Genomic DNA, 24,541 nt, shown 5'->3' with positions numbered 1-24,541 from the left:
CTTGTTATGTTCATACAAATATTTACACGTTAAGTTTGCTGCAAATAAACGCAGTTGACAGTGAGAGGACGTTTCTTTTTTTGCTGAGTTTATATACTGTATTCTATTCTACTGTATCTTAGTCTATGCCGCTCTGACATTTTTATATTCTTAATTCCATTCCTTTATTTTAGATTTATGTGTATTGTGTGTGTGTGTTGTAAAATTGTTAGATATGACTTGTTAGATATTACTGCACTGTTGGAGCTAGAAACACAAGCATTTCGCTACACCTGCAATAACAGCTGCTAAACAGTGTACAGTGGAGCAAAAAAGTATTTAGTCAGCCACCAATTGTGCAAGTTCTCCCACTTAAAAAGATGAGAGAGGCCTGTAATTTTCATTATAGGTACACTTCAACTATGACAGACAAAATGAGAAAAATAATCCAGAAAATCACATTGTAAGATTTTTAATGAATTTATTTATTAATACTTATTTTCCACCATAATTTGCAAATAAATGTATTAAAAATTCTACAATGTGATTTTCTGGATTTTTTATTCTCATTTTGTCTGTCATTTTACCTATAATGAGAATTACAGGCCTCTCATCTTTTAAGTGGGAGAACTTTGTCTGTCACCCCACTGTTGACCAATATAATTTGATTTCAACATGTTTTTCCAATTCGTAACATATTGAGACCCGGACAGCTGTGTGTTATGTGTTAGGCTAGTAGGTGGTTGTGTTGTAAGTACCCAGTGTTCGTGGGGTCCAAGAATCAACCTGCAATCTGGGAATTGGAATGTTCTGATGCCGGGCATCCTGGCGGTTCTCCAGGGGGATGGAGCATTGGAAGTTAAGACCAGGTTTAGCCATTGTTCTCCCTCTTACGTCTGGGCTTCACAAGAGAAGGTCACGGTTCTCTTGTGGGTTAATCTTTAATGTATTTGGCGTGGGCTACGGCCAAACAGTAGCCTGTGTAAAGTTGGGTTAATAAACCGTCAATTCTTCTTCTCAATCCTCTGTCTGGACAATTGTTCCATTATGATCTAGTCAGGTCATTACTGCTGCCGAAGGACAAGGCTTTCACTTGGACAGTGGAGTGTGAGGAGGCGTTCAACACCCTCAAACGTGCACTGATCGAGGCCCCCGTGCTCGCCCCCCGACCTCACCTGGCCCTTTAGCCTGGACACAGACGCGAGCAATGTGGGCATTGGTGGGATGCTGGCCCAGCTGGGGAGAGAGTGGTGGCGTACTTCAGCAAACATTTGACAAACATGAGCGCCGCTACCGTGTCACCCGGCGGGAGCACTTGGCTGTTGTGACTTCCATCAAACACTTCAAGTACTACCTGGGTGGTCTGCCCTTTACTGTAAGGACTGACCACTCTGCTCTCCAGTGGCTCATGTCGTTCAGAGAGCCAGAGGGGCAGGTGGCACGCTGGTTGGAGGAGCTTCAGCCGTATGACTTCACAGTGGTGCACAGGGCCAGAGGGGGGCATGCCACTCCAATGACGACGCCATGTCCCGTCGGCCCTGTACTGCAGACGGCTGCCGCCACTGTGAGCGGAGAGAGGGACGGGAGAGAGAGCTGTGTGCAGAGGAGGGGGTCTGTGCCACAGTGTGTCGGGCATGCGGGCCTGTCTGCTGTGAGATGCAGACTGTCGACGTGGCTGAATGGGGGCAGCAGCAGGGACGGGACACAGACCTACACCCAGTGCTACAGTGGGTAGAGGCGCAGGTGAGGCCACCATGGGAAGAGGTGACAGCGCTCTCACTCGCGACCAAAGGGTTGTGTTCAAAGTTTGAGAGACTGCCTGCTGGCTGATGTCATGCTACAGCGGGCATGGAAGGAGTCGGCTACAGGAGAGGAGAGGTGGAAGGTGGTGGTCCTAAAAGCATTGTGGGAGGCTGTGCTCCAGAGTACTCATGGGGGGGTGGGGACTGGACACTTTGGGGTCACAAAAACACTGCGCCGCCTCAGTTAGGGCTTTTACTGGGGGCAGCACAAGGGGAATGTGGAGGACTTTTGCAGCTGCTGTGACAACTGCACATTAAGAAAGGGCCCCCCAGGCCGCTCTCATGCTCAGCTCCAACGTTTTCCAGTGGGGGCTCCCATGGAGAGGGTGGGAGTGGATGTAGTTGGGCCGTTCCTCACCACAGACAGTGGAAACCACTGGGTGCTCACGGCCATGGACTATTTCACAAAATGGCCCGAGACCTATGCTCTGCCTGACCAGGAGGCAGAGACCATCGTTGACGCCGTGACAGCGGGGATGTTCAGCAGGTTTGGAGCTGCGGAGTCCATCCACAGCGACCAAGGCAGAAACTTTGAGTCCTGTGTGTTCGCCACCATGTGTGAGAGGCTGAGTGTGCACAAGATCCGAACTACTCCTCTCCATCCCCAAAGTGATGGCCTTGTGGAGCGCTTCAACAAAACGCTTGGACAGCAGCTGGCCACCGTCTCTTCCAAACACCAGCGTGACTGGGACAAGCACCTGCCTATGGTCCTCATGGCATGCCGCTCCGCTGTCCAAGAATCCACCTCCTGCACGCCTGCCCTCATGCTGGGTAGAGAGATCCGCACCCCTGGAGAGATGGCGTTTGGTCGGCCCCTGGATAGCCCTCATGTTCCCCCGGGGCCGGAGTGCCCACACCTTCGCCAGCGAGCAGCTGGTGAACGTAGGTGGGAGGCAGAAGAGGAACTATGACGTGCACACCCGGGGAAGGCACTTTGTGGCTGGTGAGCTGGTCTGGGTCTACAGTCCCCTAAGGAAAAAAGGCAGATGCCCCAAGTTGGACAGTCACTGGGTGGTACCTGCAGCGTCCTGGAGAGGGTTGGGGAGGTTGTTTACCGGGTGCAGCTTCCTCCCAGGGAGAGAAAGGTGACACTACACCGGGACAGGTTAGCCCCATACAGAGGGGCCTCTTCTCCCCAAACCCCAGGGACACCCACAATTACCCTCTCTGGCAATGACATTCTCCAGGCACCCACCCCCAGGTGCCGCAGACAAGGCTCCAGCAGCCCACTCCCCCTGTCTCCCTCCCTGTGTCACCGCGTGGTTCCCCAGAGCCACGGACTGTATTACCTGTTCCCGCTTCCGTGTCCAACCATATGCCTGCCTTCATCCCCTGGTTCCCAGAGGGGCACTCTGCGGCCATCACAGCCACGCAGGCAAAGGAGACCTCCGGGTCGCTTCAGAGACTTTGTTTGTTCCCTCTGGGACTAGGGACTTTGTGGTGGGGGGGGCTGTGTAGCGACCCGCACAGACAGCTGTGTTATGTGTTAGGCTAGTAGTTGGTTGTGTTGTATTTACTAGTACCCAGTGTTTGCGGGGTCCGACATGCCAATCAACCTGCTATCTGCCAATCACGGGAATGCCTGGAATGTTCTGATGCCGGGCATCCTGGTGGTTGGCGTGGAAGGGAGCATTGGAAGTTAAGACCAGGTTTAGCCTTTGTTCTCCCTCTTATGTCTGGCCTTCACAAGAGAAGGTCACGGTTGTCTTGTGGGTTAATCTTTAATGTATTTGGCATGGGCTACGGCCAAACAGTAGCCTGTGTAAAATTGGGTTAATAAACCGTAAATTCTTCAACTCAATCCTCTGTCTGGACAATTGTTCCTTTATGATCTAGTCAGGTCATTACAATATCATACCAATTCGAAGATGGACATCCACAAATTAATACACACCATACGAAAACATAACATATCATACTAAATGAAGTGTCTTGGATTGACACCCCTCCCCCTCCATCGGTTCCTGAATGGACCCCCGCCCCTGCTGTGCTAGCTGTAGAAGACAGTGTCCTTCGCCCCCAGCATGCGGGCGCGACATCATGTGCTAACACACAGTGTCGCTTCATGTACCAGAGAAAACCATGCCCCCCCCCCCCCACCTTCCGCCGGTCCTAGTTTAAAAGTTGACGGGAATGCCTACATGCAGGAATTATCTTGGTCCCGACAGAGATCATTGCGTCGAGCTTGACATGTTCTGGGTGGGACCCGGCATTCAAATAGATGATTTTGGGATTAAACTCTTTTTGTTGACACGCAGATGATTTGAAAACGTTCTGTTTGTCTACCTGTTGTATTAAAAGCACACATTTGTGGCATTATTTACACACTCTCCGAATTAGCTACTCCAACCTCAGTTGAAGTTCAAGTGCGCCTAGTATATGTGTGGTCTCGTTGAAATAGAGTAGGTGGAAATCACGTGGCAGTTATCTTTCCAAAGAAATATACTTAAATATGATTAGACTGTAATTCACAGGGGAATGTCAAGATAATTTCATACATTTTTTAGAATAAGGCTGTAACGTAACAAATTGTGGGAAAAGTCAAGGGGTCTGAATACTTTCTGAATGCAATGCATATTAGCAAATACTTTAGCTACCATTTGTGTTTTTTGTAATTAAAATTCACAGGAGAATGTCACAAGGAGTTCACATTTGCTTAGCATTATCAAGATATCCTCATGATGGGGATATCATGGAGATATCTTGTTTTTGGTAAGCAAATGTGAACTGATAGGCCATCAGTATGGAATCGGGTAGACTAGAATGGTTTAGAACAGAATAACATTGACTAGAATAGAATAGAGAAGGATTAGCCAGTGTGTTCATCGTTTGTCTTTCATTTAACAATTAATACTGGATATCTTAAATAGTCTGGCTTAAATACAACAAAAAGGATCTTCCCTGGAGGCACATTAACTTGTGGTGAGTTGCACATACCACTTGTGCAGTCGGCACTCAATTCTCTTACAATACATGTCTATTATTCATTAGTGAGAAAGAAATGTATAGACTGACATCTCGTGAACTGTTGAGGAACTGCAGTGTGGCCGATAGACTGAAATGTCGACTGAATAAGGTTGAACCGGATGCTGTTTCATTTGTGTTGAAATTTGAATCATTAACGATTTTTGATCATTTTAATCAATACAAATAATGGTTTCACTATTAGTGTGCTGTGTGTGTGCGTTCTGGACAGGTCTCCGCGCCTCTCGAACGCTCTGGAATAACGAGAACGTTCATTTGCATACGCCTCGCAGCCTGCGTCATTGCACAGGAATGCTGCACTCTCTTGAGCAATGTAGTTGGAGAGTTCGAGAAATGGCTAGAAATCATGAGTGCTGTTTTTTAGGCAATGGGGATGGTATATATTCTGGTACATTCAGTACCAGTACATTCAGATTCAAACATCGACTCAACGAGAATACTAAAGGGAAAAGAAAGCAAGAAAAGAGAAGAGATACGTTCAACATACCTCTACATTCATAAACTGTAAGTAAAGGGGAATTCACTCAGGACCCTATTTTGATAATGGCTGTGACAGTTATAAACTTGATAGAATAAACAATGATGCTATGTTGGTTGTGTGGACATAGCTGATTTAGCTATAACATTATGCCAGAATATTTGGTTAACTAATAAAGAAATAATATTATAATGATATAATATTATAATAATATTCATTGGACAGACTATGCCTACATTTATTTTGCAGCATATTATTATTTTATTATAATTAGTTATTTGTTCATTTTAAGAAAATCTGCTCTAATTCTGTGAAGATAACACAATATTATTCAGGAGTGTTCATAGAAAAAATGGAGGCCTGTTGTGAAAATAGTTTCTCTGTAATAGATTAGCAGAAATGATTGTGTCTAACACTAATATATATATATATATATATATATGTATAACACAAACTTTGACAACAGTGTTGTTTTCAGACCTGGGTTCAAATGCTTATTATTATTTTTCAAGGACTTTAAAATACCAGTACATTTTGAAATATAAGTAGTTGAATATTGGAATGTGTTTGGAAATACATTTGGAAAGTATTACCATGTATTTGAAAATACTCCAATACACAGAAAATAAGAATTAGAAATACTTAAATACGCATGTATTTGAACCCAGGTGTGGTTGTTATTCAAGTATATTTATGCTAACATCTCTGTTGGTGGAGATTGTCATTACTTGCACCTAGGTTTTCGTAGAATAATATCAATTTCTAAAATATGATTTCATTCATTTGTAGGCAACTAACTCCAAACCATCAAGATGTCATCAGCTAAAGGCCTGTCTATCGGCATTGACCTGGGCACCACCTACTCCTGTGTGGGGGTGTTCCAGCATGGCAAAGTGGAGATCATCGCCAACGACCAGGGCAACAGGACCACACCCAGCTATGTGGCCTTCACAGACACTGAGAGACTTATCGGAGACGCAGCAAAGAACCAGGTGGCCATGAACCCCAACAACACCGTTTTCGACGCCAAACGCCTGATTGGCCGAAAGTTCAACGATCAGGTCGTGCAAGCCGACATGAAGCACTGGCCCTTCAAGGTGGTCAGCGACGGAGGAAAGCCTAAAGTTCAGGTCGATTACAAAGGTGAGAACAAATCCTTCAACCCAGAGGAGATCTCCTCCATGGTCCTGGTGAAGATGAGGGAGATCGCTGAGGCTTACCTGGGCCAGAAGGTGTCCAATGCAGTCATCACAGTCCCTGCCTACTTCAACGATTCACAGAGACAGGCCACTAAGGACGCTGGAGTGATCGCTGGGCTGAATGTGCTGAGGATCATCAACGAGCCCACGGCGGCAGCCATCGCCTACGGCATGGACAAATGCATGTCCAGGGAACGCAACGTCCTGATTTTTGACCTGGGTGGGGGCACCTTTGACGTGTCCATCCTGACCATCGAGGATGGGATCTTTGAGGTGAAGGCCACAGCTGGAGACACTCACCTGGGCGGGGAGGATTTTGACAACCGCCTGGTCAGTCACTTTGTGGAGGAGTTCAAGAGGAAACACAAGAAGGACATCAGCCAGAACAAGCGGGCTCTGAGGAGGCTGAGGACAGCCTGCGAGAGGGCCAAGAGAACACTGTCCTCCAGCTCCCAGGCCAGCATTGAGATTGACTCTCTTTTTGAGGGCATCGACTTCTACACCTCCATCACCAGGGCTCGTTTTGAGGAAATGTGTTCCGACCTCTTCAGGGGAACCCTGGAGCCTGTGGAGAAAGCCCTCGGGGATGCCAAGATGGACAAGGCCCAAATTCACGACGTCGTCCTGGTCGGAGGCTCCACCCGGATCCCCAAGGTCCAGAAGCTCCTGCAGGACTTTTCAACGGCCGAGAGCTAAACAAGAGCATCAACCCAGACGAGGCGGTGGCCTACGGCGCTGCCATCCAGGCGGCCATCTTGTCTGGCGACAAGTCTGAGAACGTCCAGGACCTTCTGCTGCTGGATGTGGCTCCCCTGTCCCTGGGCATCGAAACCGCCGGAGGGGTCATGACCGCCCTGATCAAACGCAACACCACCATCCCATCCAAACAGACCCAGACCTTCACCACTTACTCCGACAACCAGCCCGGGGTCATGATCCAGGTCTACGAGGGAGAGAGAGCCATGACCAAGGACAACAACCTCCTGGGGAAGTTTGAGCTTTCTGGGATCCCCCCTGCCCCACGAGGAGTCCCTCAGATCGAGGTGACCTTTGACATCGACGCCAACGGCATTCTGAACGTATCAGCGGTGGACAAGAGCACGGGCAAAGAGAACAAGATCACCATCACCAACGACAAGGGCCGGCTCAGCAAAGAGGATATTGAGAGGATGGTGCAGGACGCTGACAAATACAAAGCTGAGGATGACGCCCAGAGGGAGAAGATAGCTGCCAAGAACTCCCTGGAGTCGTACGCCTTCAATATGAAGAGCAGCGTGGAGGACGACAACATGAAAGGCAAGATCAGCCAGGAGGACAAAAAGAAAGTGGTGGACAGGTGCGACCAGACCATTTCCTGGTTGGAGAACAACCAGCTGGGCGACAAAGAGGAGTATGAGCATCAGCTAAAGGAACTGGAGAAAGTATGCCAGCCTATCATTACCAAGCTGTACCAGCAGGGAGGGATGCCCACAGGTTGCTGTGGAGATCAGGCACGGACCAGCTCTGGTGACAGCTCCCAAGGCCCAACCATTGAAGAGATTGACTAAAGTCAGGGATTTTTATAAAGGACTTTTCAAAATGCATTAGTATCACTGCATACAATTTACTATTCAGGAAATACTTTGTACTTGTAAAAACACACTGTACATCTGTTGATTCATACCATATTGCATTGCTGGACATTGCAAATAAAATCTATTTAAATATGTTTCTAGGTCTGTTTGGCTGTTTTCTTGAATTCCTTCTCATCATAACACATTGATTATTCACATTTTTTACACAATACCATGAAATATTGTAAACAAAACTTTGATAGACGGCTAAACCACCGGAGAGAACAAGTGAAGACACCCTAATGGCCACAATGTTTAGCTTATCAAATGTTTATTCTGCGATAACATCTGATACAATCACTATGGTCCTTCTTGGAAAAAGAGGCACAAATACATTTCTGGCACATATAAAAAACAACAATTACAGGTCACATTTTTCCTTACTTTGTACTTATTGGTGTCAAGCTCAAAGAACCAAATACTGTATATTTGACTGATTTTTGAAGTATTTAAAGTGGAACTGACATCATTTGAACTACTTTGCAGATATGAAACAAACGGACAATCATAATATCAGTAAAACATATAAAATTCCCAGTTTATGCTTCAAAACCAACTTTATAAGAGGTTTAAAAAAAAGAAGGTTCTATTTGACTCAAAATTCCATGTTGTACAGTAAGGTATTGTTGGCAGAATAGATGCATGATTAATATAATTCACCAATACATTTCTTGGTAGTCCAAAACATATTTCTATCAGGGTGTAAATTGTGGCTGGCCTAGTACATTGTTTGCTGCCTCCACCCATTCAGGATGCAGTGTTTCAGTTTCAATGACTTCATATTTTGAACAAAAACGGACGACTGTATATAAGGCTGGGAATGTCAATACAATGAAACTATAAGGTGTTCACCCATACAATTATTATTTCATTCAATGAAAAACATGTTTTAAGTTCAAATGTCACAACAACCTATTGCTAAGTTGTTGTTATTTGGTGATAAATACTTTTTGATTAGGGTTGCAGCATATTATGGACATCTGCAAGTTTAGCAACAAAGGCTGGACAAATGATTTATCTATTTTGTTTTAAAACGTTAAGATATTATATACAGCATATGAACATAAGTGGACATTATAAAGGGCCATATTCTTTCTAATAAAACAATGGCCAGTTGTTTTGTAAAAGAAATAGCCTTTGTCTGGCGAATTCGTTGGGTACATTGACTTCAATAATTCAAAACCTAGGAGCCTTGTGGTTCTCACCACATTCCATAGACTTACACAATAATGATGACGACACCTGGAGGACATCCTCCAACCTATCAGAGCTCTTGCAGTATGAAGTAACAAGTTTTCCATACAAAGGATCTGATCATTAATTTAGTTCTGAAAGCATAAGCTACAGCTAGCTAGCACTGCAGTGAGTAGTTGACTCAAAGAGAGAAAGGCAATAGTTGAAGCAGCATAGAGAGAGAGCTAGCTATATTTCATCTGATTTTTTCTTCTTATTAGTATTCCTTTCACTTAGCTATTGCAGCTAATTTATTCTACCCAAAGAACCTGACTCAAACAGAGAGAAATGTTAATTATGTTAGCTAGCTGGCTAAGGCTATTCAACACTGCAACTCTTCCAAGTCTATGTAAGCTTTTGGTTATATAAATGTATGGACACCAGGGCCCGTCGGTTTAACTGCTAAACTTCTTGCTGTACACTGTAATGCGTGATTGTACACTTGGGATTGGATTGTGAGTTTACTAATGTGTTGGTTCTATTTGTTTTTGTTTTACTATAACCTTGATATGGTGACGATGTAGGTTGTGTAGCGGTTAGTGGTTATGGTGTGACGGTTTGGTAAGGAGAGTTTTTTGTGCCTAATCACAGATAGCTGTTGTGTTGTGTACTGAAGTCCACAAGTGAAGGGAAAAGCTGAGAGGAGGAAAGCTTGTAGATGCGAGAATTAATTTTAAACAAGTAAAGTGATAATGCTCAATGTGGCTGCTATGAAATTTAACTGTGTGTGTGTGTGATCAGGGGTGTATTCATTCTGCCGATTCTGTTGCAAAATATTTCTTAAACAGAACGAAATGGGGCGGGACCAACCTGAATTTATTTGTCCAATAGAAACTTTTGAAATGTTTTGCAACTATTTGGACTAAAGATTACACCCCAGATCAGCTAGATGCAGGCAAGAGTGTGCAAGGTGGGATTGAATGTGTCTCTGCCTGTCACCTTGATCACTCCAATTTGTCTCTCGACCTGTGCACCTACGGTATAAACTTTCATTTCTAGGCTATAAGTTGTAGCAATCTCTTGATTGGTATTGGGAAAATTTCCGTATCATGTAGTAGCCTAAACCTATTGATGTTACATTGAGCTGGGTGAATGGGAATATGAATGACAGTCATCCAATATGCTGTAATCGAAATAAGGCCATGGTAACAAAACAAAATCCACCATCATTTTGAACGGCACTGCTGTGTATATAGTGTGAAGGGTGTCCTCATCTAGTAGTTGCATTCTGATATGGTAAGGCAACTTAAAGTGCGTGAAATCATAGTATTTTACTGTCAGCCATTGTTGCCATTAATGCTCAATCAGACCACCAGAGGCCATCTTTGAGCACCTCTACACTCATAAGTATCCAGGGCTGAATACTTATGTACATTTTTTATAAATGTTTTATTTATCTGTTATTTTACTAGGTAAGTTGACTGAGATCACATTCTCGTTTGCAGCAACGGCCTGGGTAATAGTTACAGGGGAGAGGAGGGAGATTAATGAGCAAATTGTCAACTGGGGATTATTAGCTGACCATGATGGTTTGAAGGTCAAATTGGGAATTTAGCCAGGACACCGGGGTTAACACCCCTACTCTTACGATAAGTGCCATGGGATCTTTAATGACCTCAGAGAGTCAGGACACCAGTTTAACATCCCATCCAAAAGATGGCACCCTACACAGGGCAATGTCCCCAATCACTGCCCTGGGACATTGAGATATATCTTTTTTTTAGACCAGAGGAAAGAGTGCCTCCTACTGGCCCTCCAACACGACTTCCAGCAGCATCTGGTCTCCCATCAAGGGACTGACCAGGACCAACCCTGCTGAGCTTCAAAAGCAAGCCAGCAGTGGTATGCAGGGTGGTAAGCTGCTGGCGAAATAAGGTATTTCTGTTTTTATTTTTAATAAATATGAGACTATTTTAAAAAATATATGTTTTTGCTTTGTCATTATGAGGTATTGTGTGTTGACTGATGATGAAAAAAATAATTTCATACATTTTTAGAACCTATTATACTTCATAATAACAAAACATATATTTTTTGAAATTGTCTCATGTATTAAAAATAAAAACAGAAATACCTTATTTATATAGATATTCAGCCCTGATGATGAAAAAAAAATTTCAGACATTTTTAGAATAAGGCTGTAATGTAACAAATTGTGGAAAAAGTCAAGGGGTCTGAATACTTTCTGAATGCAATGCATATTAGCAAATACTTTAGCTACCATTTGTGTTTTTTGTAATTAAAATTAACAGGAGAATGTCACAAGGAGTTCACATTATGGGGATATCATGGAGATATCTGTAACGGCTCTCTTCTATCTCCTCCTCTGACGAAGAGATAGAACAAGGATCGGACCAAAATGCAGCGTGATGATGATTCATTATATTTTAATGAAGGAAAACATATACATACAGAAACGACAAAAATAACGAAATGAAATAACGAAAACCGAAACAGCCCTATCTGGTGCAAATACAAAGACAGGAGCAATCACCCACGAAACACTCACAGAATATGGCTGCCTAAATATGGTTCCCAATCAGAGACAACGATAATCACCTGACTCTGATTGAGAACAGCCTCAGGCAGCCATAGACTACGTAGACACCCCACAAAACCCGTAAGACAAAAACACACCACAATAACCCATGTCACACCCTGGCCTGACCAAATCTATAGAGAATACACAAAATACTAAGACCAAGGCGTGACAGAACCCCCCCCCCCCACCCCCTAAGGTGCGGACTCCCGGACGCACCTCAAAACCATAGGGAGGGTCCGGGTGGGCGTCTGTCCATGGTGGCGGCTCCGGCTCGCGACGTGGACCCCACTCCATAAATGTCATTGTTCATACCCCTCGCGTCCTGGGATAATCCACCCTCGCCGCCGACCATGGCCTAATAGTCCTCACCCAGAACCCCACTGGACTGAGGGGCAGCTCGTGACTGAGGGGCAGCTCGGGACTGAGGGGCAGCTCGGGACTGAGGGGAAGCTCAGCACTGAGGGGAAGCCCAGCACTGAGGGGAAGCCCAGCACTGAGGGAAAGCCCAGCACTGAGAGGAAGCTCAGCACTGAGAGGAAGCTCAGCACTGAGAGGAAGCTCAGGTAGGTAGTTGGCTCTTGCAGATACTGGCTGGCTGGCGGATCTGGAAGAGTCTGGTTGACTGGCAGATCTGGAAGAGTCTGGTTGACTGGCAGATCTGGAAGTCTGGCTGACTGGCAGATCTGGAAGAGTCTGGCTGACTGGCAGATCTGGAAGAGTCTGGCTGACTGGCACATCTGGAAGAGTCTGGCTGACTGGCGGATCGAGCTGCTCTGGCTGCTCCATGCAGACTGGCAGCTCTGGCTGCTCCATGCAGACTGGCAGCTCTGGCTGCTCCATGCAGACTGGCAGCTCTGGCTGCTCTATGCAGACTGACAGCTCTGGCTGCTTTATGCAGACTGGCAGCTCCATGCAGACTGGCAGCTCTGGCTGCTCTATGCAGACTGGCAGCTCTATGCAGACTGGCAGCTCTGGCTGCTCCATGCAACCTGGCAGCTCTGGCTGCTCTATGCAGACTGGCCGCTCCATGCAGACTGGCTGCTCCATGCAACCTAGCAGCTCTGGCTGCTCCATGCAGACTGACAGCTCTGGCTGCTCCATGCAGACTGGCAGCTCTGGCTGCTCTATGCAGACTGACAGCTCTGGCTGCTCTATGCAGACTGGCAGCTCCATGCAGACTAGCAGCTCTGGCTGCTCTATGCAGACTGGCAGCTCTATGCAGACTGGCAGCTCTGGCTGCTCCATGCAGACTGGCAGCTCCATGCAGACTGGCAGCTCTGGCTGCTCCATGCAACCTTGCAGCTCTGGCTGCTCCATGCAGACTGACAGCTCAGGCTGCTCTATGCAGACTGGCAGCTCCATGCAGACTGGCAGCTCTGGCTGCTCCATGCAACCTGGCAGCTCTGGCTGCTCCATGCAGACTGACAGCTCTGGCTGCTCTATGCAGACTGGCAGCTCCATGCAGACTGGCATCTCCGGCTGCTCCATGCAACCTGGCAGCTCTGGCTGCTCCATGCAAACTGACAGCTCTGGCTGCTCCATGCAGACTGGCAGCTCTGGCTGCTCCATGCAGTCTGACAGCTCAGGCTGCTCCATGCAGAATGGCAGCTCAGGCTGCGCTGAACAGGCAGGAGACTCCGGCAGCGCTGGAGAGAAGGAAAGCTCTGGCTGCGCTAAACAGGCGGGAGACTCTGGCAGCGCAGGAGAGGAGAAAGGCTCCGACAGCGCTAAACAGGCGGGAGACTCCGGCAGCGCAGGAGAGGTGAGGCGCACTGTAGGCCTGATGCATGGTGCTGGCACTGGTGGAACTGGATAGAGAACACGCACAGGAAGCCTGGTGCAGGGAGCTGCCACCGGAGGACTGGTGTGTGGAGGTGGCTCTAGATAGGTGGCTCCATGCAGACTGGCAGCTCTGGCTGCTCCATGCAGACTGCATCTCTGGCTGCTCTATGCAGACTGACAGCTCTGGCTGCTTTATGCAGACTGGCAGCTCCATGCAGACTGGCAGCTCTGGCTGCTCTATGCAGACTGGCAGCTCTATGCAGACTGGCAGCTCTGGCTGCTCCATGCAACCTGGCAGCTCTGGCTGCTCCATGCATACTGACAGCTCTGGCTGCTCTATGCAGACTGGCTGCTCCATGCAGACTGGCATCTCCGGCTGCTCTATGCAGACTGACAGCTCTGGCTGCTCTATGCAGACTGGCAGCTCCATGCAGACTGGCAGCTCTGGCTGCTCTATGCATACTGGCAGCTCTATGCAGACTGGCAGCTCTGGCTGCTCCATGCAACCTGGCAGCTCTGGCTGCTCCATGCAGACTGGCAGCTCCATGCAGACTGGCAGCTCTGGCTGCTCCATGCAACCTTGCAGCTCTGGCTGTTCCATGCAGACTGACAGCTCTGGCTGCTCTATGCAGACTGGCAGCTCCATGCAGACTGGCAGCTCTGGCTGCTCCATGCAACCTGGCAGCTCTGGCTGCTCCATGCAAACTGACAGCTCTGGCTGCTCCATACAGACTGGCAGCTCAGGCTGCTCCATGCAGTCTGACAGCTCAGGCTGCTCCATGCAGACTGGCAGCTCTGGCTGCGCTGAACAGGCAGGAGACTCCGGCAGCGCTGGAGAGAAGGAAAGCTCTAGCTGCGCTAAACAGGCGGGAGACTCTGGCAGCGCAGGAGAGGAGAAAGGCTCCGACAGCGCTAAACAGGCGGGAGACTCCGGCAGCGCAGGAGAGGTGAGGCGCACTGTAGGCCTGATGCGTGGTGCTGGCACTGGTGGAACTGGATAGAGAACACGCACAGGAAGCCTGGTGCGGGGAGCTGCCACCGGAGGACTGGTGTGTGGAGGTGGCTCTGGATAGACCGGACGGACCGTGCAGGCGCACTGGAGCTCTTGAGCACCAAGCCTGCCCAACCTTACCTGGCTCGATGCCCACTCTAGCCCGGCCAATACGAAGAGCTGGTATGAACCGCACCGGGCTATGCACCCACACTGGAAACACCGTGCGCTCCATAGCATAACATGGTGCCTGCCCGGTCTCTCCAGGCCCCCGGTAAGCACAGGGAGTTTGCGCAGGTCTCCTACCTGGCATAACCATACTCCCTGTGAGCACCCCCCAATACTTTTTTTGGGGCTGACTCTCAGGCTTCCATCCGCGTCGTCGTGCTGCCTCCTCATACCAGCGCCTCTCCGCTTTCACCGCCTCCAGTTCTTCCTTGGGGCGGCGAGCCCAAGGTCCTTCACCGTCCAGTTCGTCCTCCCATGTCCAGTCCCTCTCTCGCTGCACCTAGGTGCGGCTACACTCCCCTGGTTTAGCCCAGGGTCCTCTCCCGTCGAGGATTTCCTCCCAAGTCCAGAAATTCTTGTCGCGCTGCTCCTGCTCCCGCTGTTGCCTGTTACCACGCCACTTGGTCCGGGTGGGGTGGGTGATTCTGTAACGGCTCTCTTATATCTCCTCCTCTGACGAAGAGGTAGAACAAGGATCGGACCAAAATGCAGCGTGATGATGATTCATTATATTTTAATGAAGGAAAACCTATACAAACAGAAACTACAAAAATAACGAAATGAAATAACGAAAACCGAAACAGCCCTATCTGGTGCAAACACAAAGGCAGGAACAATCACCCACGAAACACTCACAGAATATGGCTGCCTAAATATGGTTCCCAATCAGAGACAACGATAATCACCTGACTCTGATTGAGAACCGCCTCAGGCAGCCATAGACTACGTAGACACCCCACAAAACCCCTAAGACAAAAACACACCACAATAACCCATGTCACACCCTGGCCTGACCAAATAAATAGAGAAAACACAAAATACTATGACCAAGGCGTGACAATATCTTGTTTTTGGTAAGCAAATGTGAACTGATAGGCCATCAGTACGGAATCGGGTAGACTAGAATGGTTTAGAACAGAATAACATTGACTAGAATAGAATAGAGAAGGATTAGCCAGTGTGTTCATCATTTGTCTTTCATTTAACAATTAATACTGGATATCTTAAATAGTCTGGCTTAAATACAACAAAAAGGATCTTCCCTGGAGGCACATTAACTTGTGGTGAGTTGCACATACCACTTGTGCAGTAGACACTCAATTCTCTTACAATACATGTTTATTATTCATTAGTGAGAAAGAAATGTATAGACTGACATCTCGTGAACTGTTGAGGAACTGCAGTGTGGCCGATAGACTGAAATGTCGACTGAATAAGATTGAACCGGATGCTGTTTCATTTGTGTTGAAATTTGAGTCATTAACGGTTTTTGATCATTTTAATCAATACAAATAATGGTTTCACTATTAGTGTGATGTGTGTGCGCGTTCTGGACAGATCTCCGCGCCTCTCGAACGCTCTGGAATAACGAGAACGTTCATTTGCATACGCCTCGTAGCCTGCGTCATTGCACAGGAATGCTGCACTCTCTTGAGCAATGTAGTCGGAGAGTTCGAGAAATGGCTAGAAATCACGAGTGCTATTTTTTAGGCAATGGGGATGGTATATATTCTGGTACATTCAGTACCAGTACATTCAGATTCAAACATCGACTCAACGAGAATACTAAAGGGAAAAGAAAGCAAGAAAAGAGAAGAAATACGTTCAACAGACCTCTACATTCATAAACTGTAAGTAAAGGGGAATTCATTCAGGACCCTATTTTTATAATGGCTGTGACAGTTATAAACTTGATAGAATAAACAATGATACTATGTTGGTTGTGTGGACATAGCTGATTTAGCTATAACATTATGCCAGAATATTTGGTTAACTAATAAAGAAATAATATTATAATGATATAATATTATAATAATATTCATTGGACAGACTATGCCTACATTTATTTTGCAGCATATTATTATTTTATTATAATTAGTTATTTGTTCATTTTAAGAAAATCTGCTCTAATTCTGTGAAGATAACACAATATTATTCAGGAGTGTTCATAGAAAAAATGGAGGCCTGTTGTGAAAATAGTTTCTGTGTAATAGATTAGCAGAAATGATTGTGTCTAACACTAATATATATTTATATATAACACAAACATTGACAACAGTGTTGTTTTCAGACCTGGGTTCAAATGCTTATTATTATTTTTCAAGGACTTTAAAATACCAGTACATTTTGAAATATAAGTAGTTGAATATTGGAATGTGTTTGGAAATACATTTGGAAAGTATTACCATGTATTTGAAAATACTCAAATACACAGACAAGTGTATTTTAAAATTGAAAATATTTAAATATTCCATGCATTTGAACCCAGGATTGTTTGTTCCTAGGTGTATTTGAAATGTATTTGGAGATAAGTATTTGAAAATAGTTAAAATAGTATTTCAATAAAATGATTTGAAAATACTTTAAATAGAAGTGGCCACATTATTTGAAAATACTCAAATACACAGAAAATAAGAATTAGAAATACTTAAATACGCATGTATTTGAACCCAGGTCTGGTTGTTATTCAAGTATATTTATGCTAACATCTCTGTTGGTGGAGATTGTCATTACTTGCACCTAGGTTTTCGTAGAATAATATCAATTTCTAAAATATGATTTCATTCATTTGTAGGCAACTAACTCCAAACCATCAAGATGTCATCAGCTAAAGGCCTGTCTATCGGCATTGACCTGGGCACCACCTACTCCTGTGTGGGGGTGTTCCAGCATGGCAAAGTGGAGATCATCGCCAACGACCAGGGCAACAGGACCACACCCAGCTATGTGGCCTTCACAGACACTGAGAGACTTATCGGAGACGCAGCAAAGAACCAGGTGGCCATGAACCCCAACAACACCGTTTTCGACGCCAAACGCCTGATTGGCCGAAAGTTCAACGATCAGGTCGTGCAAGCCGACATGAAGCACTGGCCCTTCAAGGTGGTCAGCGACGGAGGAAAGCCTAAAGTTCAGGTCGATTACAAAGGTGAGAACAAATCCTTCAACCCAGAGGAGATCTCCTCCATGGTCCTGGTGAAGATGAGGGAGATCGCTGAGGCTTACCTGGGCCAGAAGGTGTCCAATGCAGTCATCACAGTCCCTGCCTACTTCAACGATTCACAGAGACAGGCCACTAAGGACGCTGGAGTGATCGCTGGGCTGAATGTGCTGAGGATCATCAACGAGCCCACGGCGGCAGCCATCGCCTACGGCATGGACAAAGGCATGTCCAGGGAACGCAACGTCCTGATTTTTGACCTGGGTGGGGGCACCTTTGACGTGTCCATCCTGACCATCGAGGATGGGATCTTTGAGGTGAAGGCCACAGCTGGAGACACTCACCTGGGAGGGGAGGACTTTGACAACCGCCTGGTCAGTCACTTTGTGGAGGAGTTCAAGAGGAAACACAAGAAGGACATCAGCCAGAACAAGCGGGCTCTGAGGAGGCTGAGGACAGCCTGCGAGAGGGCCAAGAGAACACTGTCCTCCAGCTCCCAGGCCAGCATTGAGATTGACTCTCTTTTTGAGGGCATCGACTTCTACACCTCCATCACCAGGGCTCGTTTTGAGGAAATGTGTTCCGACCTCTTCAGGGGAACCCTGGAGCCTGTGGAGAAAGCCCTCGGGGATGCCAAGATGGACAAGGCCCAAATTCACGACGTCGTCCTGGTCGGAGGCTCCACCCGGATCCCCAAGGTCCAGAAGCTCCTGCAGGACTTTTTCAACGGCCGAGAGCTAAACAAGAGCATCAACCCAGACGAGGCGGTGGCCTACGGCGCTGCCATCCAGGCGGCTATCTTGTCTGGCGACAAGTCTGAGAACGTCCAGGACCTGCTGCTGCTGGATGTGGCTCCCCTGTCCCTGGGCATCGAAACCGCCGGAGGGGTCATGACCGCCCTGATCAAACGCAACACCACCATCCCATCCAAACAGACCCAGACCTTCACCACTTACTCCGACAACCAGCCCGGGGTCATGATCCAGGTCTACGAGGGAGAGAGAGCCATGACCAAGGACAACAACCTCCTGGGGAAGTTTGAGCTTTCTGGGATCCCCCCTGCCCCACGAGGAGTCCCTCAGATCGAGGTGACCTTTGACATCGACGCCAACGGCATTCTGAACGTATCAGCGGTGGACAAGAGCACGGGCAAAGAGAACAAGATCACCATCACCAACGACAAGGGCCGGCTCAGCAAAGAGGATATTGAGAGGATGGTGCAGGACGCTGACAAATACAAAGCTGAGGATGACGCACAGAGGGAGAAGATAGCTGCCAAGAACTCCCTGGAGTCGTACGCCTTCAATATGAAGAGCAGCGTGGAGGACGACAACATGAAAGGCAAGATCAGCCAGGAGGACAAAAAGAAAGTGGTGGACAGGTGCGACCAGACCATTTCCTGGTTGGAGAACAACCAGCTGGGCGACAAAGAGGAGTATGAGCATCAGCTAAAGGAACTGGAGAAAGTATGCCAGCCTATCATTACCAAGCTGTACCAGCAGGGAGGGATGCCCACAGGTTGCTGTGGAGATCAGGCACGGACCAGCTCTGGTGACAGCTCCCAAGGCCCAACCATTGAAGAGATTGACTAAAGTCAGGGATTTTTATAAAGGACTTTTCAAAATGCATTAGTATCACTGCATACAATTTACTATTCAGGAAATACTTTGTACTTGTAAAAACACACTGTACATCTGTTGATTCATACCATATTGCATTGCTGGACATTGCAAATAAAATGTATTTAAATATGTTTCTAGGTCTGTTGGCTGTTTTCTTGAATTCCTTCTCATCATAACACATTGATTATTCACATTTTTTACACAATACCATGAAATATTGTAAACAAAAAACTTTGATAGATGGCTAAACCACCAGAGAGAACAAGTGAAGACACCCTAATGGCCACAATATTTAGCTTATCAACTCTTTTCTGCGATAACATCTGATACAATCACTATGGTCCTTCTTGGAAAAAGAGGCACAAATACATTTCTGGCACATATAAAAAAAACAATTACAGGTCACATTTTTCCTTACTTTGTACTTATTGGTGTCAAGCTCAAAGAACCAAATACTGTATATTTGACTGATTTTGAAGTATTTAAAGTGGAACTGACAGCATTTGAACTACTTTGCAGATATGAAACAAAAACGGACAATCATAATATCAGTAAAACATATAAAATTCCCAGTTTATGCTTCAAAACCAACTTTATAAGAGGTTTAAAAAAAAAGAAGGTTCTATTTGACTCAAAATTCCATGTTGTACAGTAAGGTATTGTTGGCAGAATAGATGCATGATTAATATAATTCACCAATACATTTCTTGGTAGTCCAAAACATATTTCTATCAGGGTGTAAATTGTGGCTGGCCTAGAACATTGTTTGCTGCCTCCACCCATTCAGGATGCAGTGTTTCAGTTTCAATGACTTCATATTTTGAACAAAAACGGACGACTGTATATAAGGTTGGGAATGTCAATACAATGAAACTATAAGGTGTTCACCCATACAATTATTATTTCATTCAATGAAAAACATGTTTTAAGTTCAAATGTCACAACAACCTATAGCTAAGTTGTTGTTATTTGGTGATAAATACTTTTTGATTAGGGTCGCAGCATATTATGGACATCTGCAAGTGTAGCAACAAAGGCTGGACAAATGATTTATCTATTTTGTTTTAAAACGTTAAGATATTATATACAGCATATGAACATAAGTGGACATTATAAAGGGCCATATTCTTTCAAATAAAACAATGGCCAGTTGTTTTGTAAAAGAAATAGCCTTTGTCTGGCGAACATTGACTTCAATAATTCAAAACCTAATATAATAATAATAATAATATATGGCAGACGCTACATTGATGTGTGCTTCAATAATTCAAAACCAACTGAGCTACAGGAGCCTTGTGGTTCTCACCACATTCCATAGACTTACACAATAATGATGACAACACCTGGAGGACATCCTCCAACCTATCAGAGCTCTTGCAGTATGAAGTAACAAGTTTTCCATACAAAGGATCTGATCATTAATTTAGTTCTGAAAGCATAAGCTACAGCTAGCTAGCACTACAGTGAGTAGTTGACTCAAAGAGAAAGGCAATAGTTGAAGCAGCATAGAGAGAGAGCTTGCTATATTTCATCTGATTTTTTCTTCTTCTCAGTCTACCTTTCACTTAGCTATTGCAGCTCATTTATTCTACCCAAAGAACCTGACTCAAACAGAGAGAAATGCTATTTATGTTAGCTAGCTGGCTAAGGCTATTCAACACTGCAACTCTTCCAAGTCTATGTAAGCTTTTGGTTTTATAAATGTATGGACACCGGGGCCCGCCGGTTTAACTGCTAAACTACTTGCTGTACACTGTAATGCGTGATTGTACACTTGGGATTGGATTGTGAGTTTACTAATGTGTTGGTTCTATTTGGTTTTGTTTTACTATAACCTTGATATGGTGACGATGTAGGTTGTGTAGCGGTTAGTGGTTATGGTGTGACGGTTTGGTAAGGAGAGTTTTTTGTGCCTAGTCACAGATAGCTGTTGTGTTGTGTACTGAAGTCCACAAGTGAAGGGAAAAGCTGAGAGGAGAAAAGCTTGTAGATGCGAGAATGAATTTTACAACAAGTAAAGTGATAATGCTCAATGTGGCTGCTATGAAATTTAACTGTGTGTGTGTGTGATCAGGGGTGTATTCATTCTGCCGATTCTGTTGCAAAATATTTCTTAAACAGAACGAAATGGGGCGGGACCAACCTGAATTTATTTGTCCAATAGAAACTTTTGAAATGTTTTGCAACTATTTGGACTAAAGATTACACCCCAGATCAGCTAGATGCAGGCAAGAGTGTGCAAGGTGGGATTGAATGTGTCTCTGCCTGTCACCTTGATGACTCCAATTTGTCTCTCGACCTGTGCAACTACGGTATAAACTTTCATTTCTAGGCTATAGGTTGTAGCAATCTCTTGATTGGTATTGGGAAAATTTCCGTATACCTATTGATGTTACATTGAGCTGGGTGAATGGGAATATGAATGACAGTCATCCAATATGCTGTAATCAAAATAAGGCCATGGTAACAAAACATAATCCTCCATCATTTTGAACGGCACTGCTGTGTATATAGTGTGAAGGGTGTCCTCATCTAGTAGTTGCATTCTGATATGGTAAGACAACTTAAAGTGCGTGAAATCATAGTATTTTACTGTCAGCCATTGTTGCCATTAATGCTCAATCAGACCACCAGAGGCCATCTTTGTCATTTTTTAAATTTATTTTTTATTTATCTGTTATTTTACTAGGTAAGTTGACTGAGATCACATTCTCGATTGCAGCAACGACCTGGATAATAGTTACAGGGGAGAGGAGGGAGATTAATGAGCCAATTGTCAACTGGGGATTATTAGGTGACCATGATGGTTTGAAGGTCAAATTGGGAATTTTGCCAGGACACCGGGGTTAACTCCCCTTACTCTTACGATAAGTGCCATGGGATCTTTAATGACCTCAGAGAGTCAGGACACCAGTTTAACGTCCCATCCAAAAGACGGCACCCTACACAGGGCAATGTCCCCAATCACTGCCCTGGGGCATTGAGATATTATTTTTTTAGACCAGAGGAAAGAGTGCCTCCTACTGGCCCTCCAACCCCACTTCCAGCAGCATCTGGTCTCCCATCTAGGGACTGACCAACCCTGCTTAGCTTCAAAAGCAAGCCAGCAGTGGTATGCAGGGTGGTAAGCTGCTGGCGAAATAAGGTATTTCTGTTATTATTTTTAATAAATATGAGACCATTTTTAAAAATATATGTTTTTGCTTTGTCATTATGAGGTATTTTGTGTTGACTGATGATGAAAAAAATAATTTCATACATTTTTAGAATAAGGCTGTAACGTAACAAATTGTGGAAAAAGTCAAGGGGTCTGAATACTGAATGCAATGCATATTAGCAAATACTTTAGCTACCATTTGTGTTTATTGTAATTAAAATTAACAGGAGAATGTCACAAGGAGTTCACATTATGGGGATATCATGGAGATATCTGTAACGGCTCTCTTCTATCTCCTCCTCTGACGAAGAGGTAGAACAAGGATCGGACCAAAATGCAGCGTGATGATGATTCATGATATTTTAATGAAGGAAAACCTATACATACAGAAACTACAAAAATAACGAAATGAAATAACGAAAACCGAAACAGCCCTATCTGGTGCAAACACAAAGACAGGAGCAATCACCCACGAAACACTCACAGAATATGGCTGCCTAAATATGGTTCCCAATCAGAGACAACGATAATCACCTGACTCTGATTGAGAACAGCCTCAGGCAGCCATAGACTACGTAGACACCCCACAAAACCCGTAAGACAAAAACACACCACAATAACCCATGTCACACCCTGGCCTGACCAAATCTATAGAGAAAACACAAAATACTAAGACCAAGGCGTGACAGAACCCCCCCCCCCCCTAAGGTGCGGACTCCCGGACGCACCTCAAAACCATAGGGAGGGTCCGGGTGGGCGTCTGTCCATGGTGGCGGCTCCGGCTCGCGACGTGGACCCCACTCCATAAATGTCATTGTTCATCCCCCTCGCGTCCTGGGATAATCCACCCTCGCCGCCAACCATGGCCTAATAGTCCTCACCCAGAACCCCACTGGACTGAGGGGCAGCTCGTGACTGAGGGGAAGCTCAGCACTGAGGGGAAGCCCAGCACTGAGGGGAAACCCAGCACTGAGGGAAAGCCCAGCACCTAGAGGAAGCTCAGCACTGAGAGGAAACTCAGCACTGAGAGGAAGCTCAGGCAGGTAGTTGGCTCTTGCAGATCCTGGCTGGCTGGCGAATCTGGAAGAGTCTGGAAGAGTCTGACTGGCAGATCTGGAAGAGTCTGGTTGACTGGCAGATCTGGAAGAGTCTGGTTGACTGGCAGATCTGGAAGAGTCTGGCTGACTGGCAGATCTGGAAGCGTCTGGTTGACTGGCAGATCTGGAAGAGTCTGGCTGACTGGCAGATCTGGAAGACTCTGGCTGACTGGCAGATCTGGAAGAGTCTGGCTGACTGGCGGATCGAGCTGCTCTGGCTGCTCCATGCAGACTGGCAGCTCTGGCTGCTCCATGCAACCTTGCAGCTCTGGCTGCTCCATGCAGACTGACAGCTCTGGCTGCTCTATGCAGACTGGCAAATCCATGCAGACTGGCAGCTCCGGCTGCTCCATGCAACCTGGCAGCTCTGGCTGCTCCATGCAAACTGACAGCACTGGCTGCTCCATGCAGACTGGCAGCTCTGGCTGCTCCATGCAGTCTGACAGCTCAGGCTGCTCCATGCAGACTGGCAGCACAGGCTGCGCTGAACAGGCAGGAGACTCCGGCAGCGCTGGAGAGAAGGAAAGCTCTGGCTGCGCTAAACAGGCGGGAGACTCTGGCAGCGCAGGAGAGGAGAAAGGCTCCGACAGCGCTAAACAGGCGGGAGACTCCGGCAGCGCAGGAGAGGTGAGGCGCACTGTAGGCCTGATGCGTGGTGCTGGCACTGGTGGAACTGGATAGAGAACACGCACAGGAAGCCTGGTGCGGGGAGCTGCCACCTGAGGACTGGTGTGTGGAGGTGGCTCTAGATAGGTGGCTCCATGCAGACTGGCAGCTCTATGCAGACTGGCAGCTCTGGCTGCTCCATGCATACTGACAGCTCTGGCTGCTCTATGCAGACTGGCCGCTCCATGCAGACTGGCAACTCTGGCTGCTCCATGCAACCTTGCAG

General features: G+C 46.2%; 1 protein-coding gene and 1 pseudogene across 1 annotated transcript; both read left to right on the top strand.

The window, feature by feature from the left end:
* The first annotated feature begins 4,939 nt into the window (after positions 1-4,939).
* LOC124015916 lies at positions 4,940-8,132 on the top strand (annotated as a pseudogene).
* A 7,906-nt stretch (positions 8,133-16,038) lies between these two features.
* LOC124015915 (heat shock 70 kDa protein-like) lies at positions 16,039-19,520 on the top strand. The gene is made up of 2 exons (XM_046331397.1): positions 16,039-16,463; positions 17,408-19,520. Exon 2 carries the CDS (start codon positions 17,431-17,433, stop codon positions 19,363-19,365), a length of 1,935 nt encoding a protein of 644 aa, XP_046187353.1. The 5' UTR covers positions 16,039-16,463; positions 17,408-17,430; the 3' UTR covers positions 19,366-19,520.
* Positions 19,521-24,541: the final 5,021 nt, after the last annotated feature.

This window comes from Oncorhynchus gorbuscha, linkage group LG26 (assembly GCF_021184085.1).
Source record: "Oncorhynchus gorbuscha isolate QuinsamMale2020 ecotype Even-year linkage group LG26, OgorEven_v1.0, whole genome shotgun sequence".
NCBI lineage: Eukaryota > Metazoa > Chordata > Actinopteri > Salmoniformes > Salmonidae > Oncorhynchus > Oncorhynchus gorbuscha.
Note: the sequence above shows the minus strand (reverse complement) of the source record. Positions and strands in the feature narration are given on the sequence as shown.

Excerpts from the sequence above, each read along its gene's own strand:
- LOC124015915 (XM_046331397.1), top strand. The coding sequence starts at position 17,431 with ATGTCATCAGCTAAAGGCCTGTCTATCGGCATTGACCTGGGCACCACC.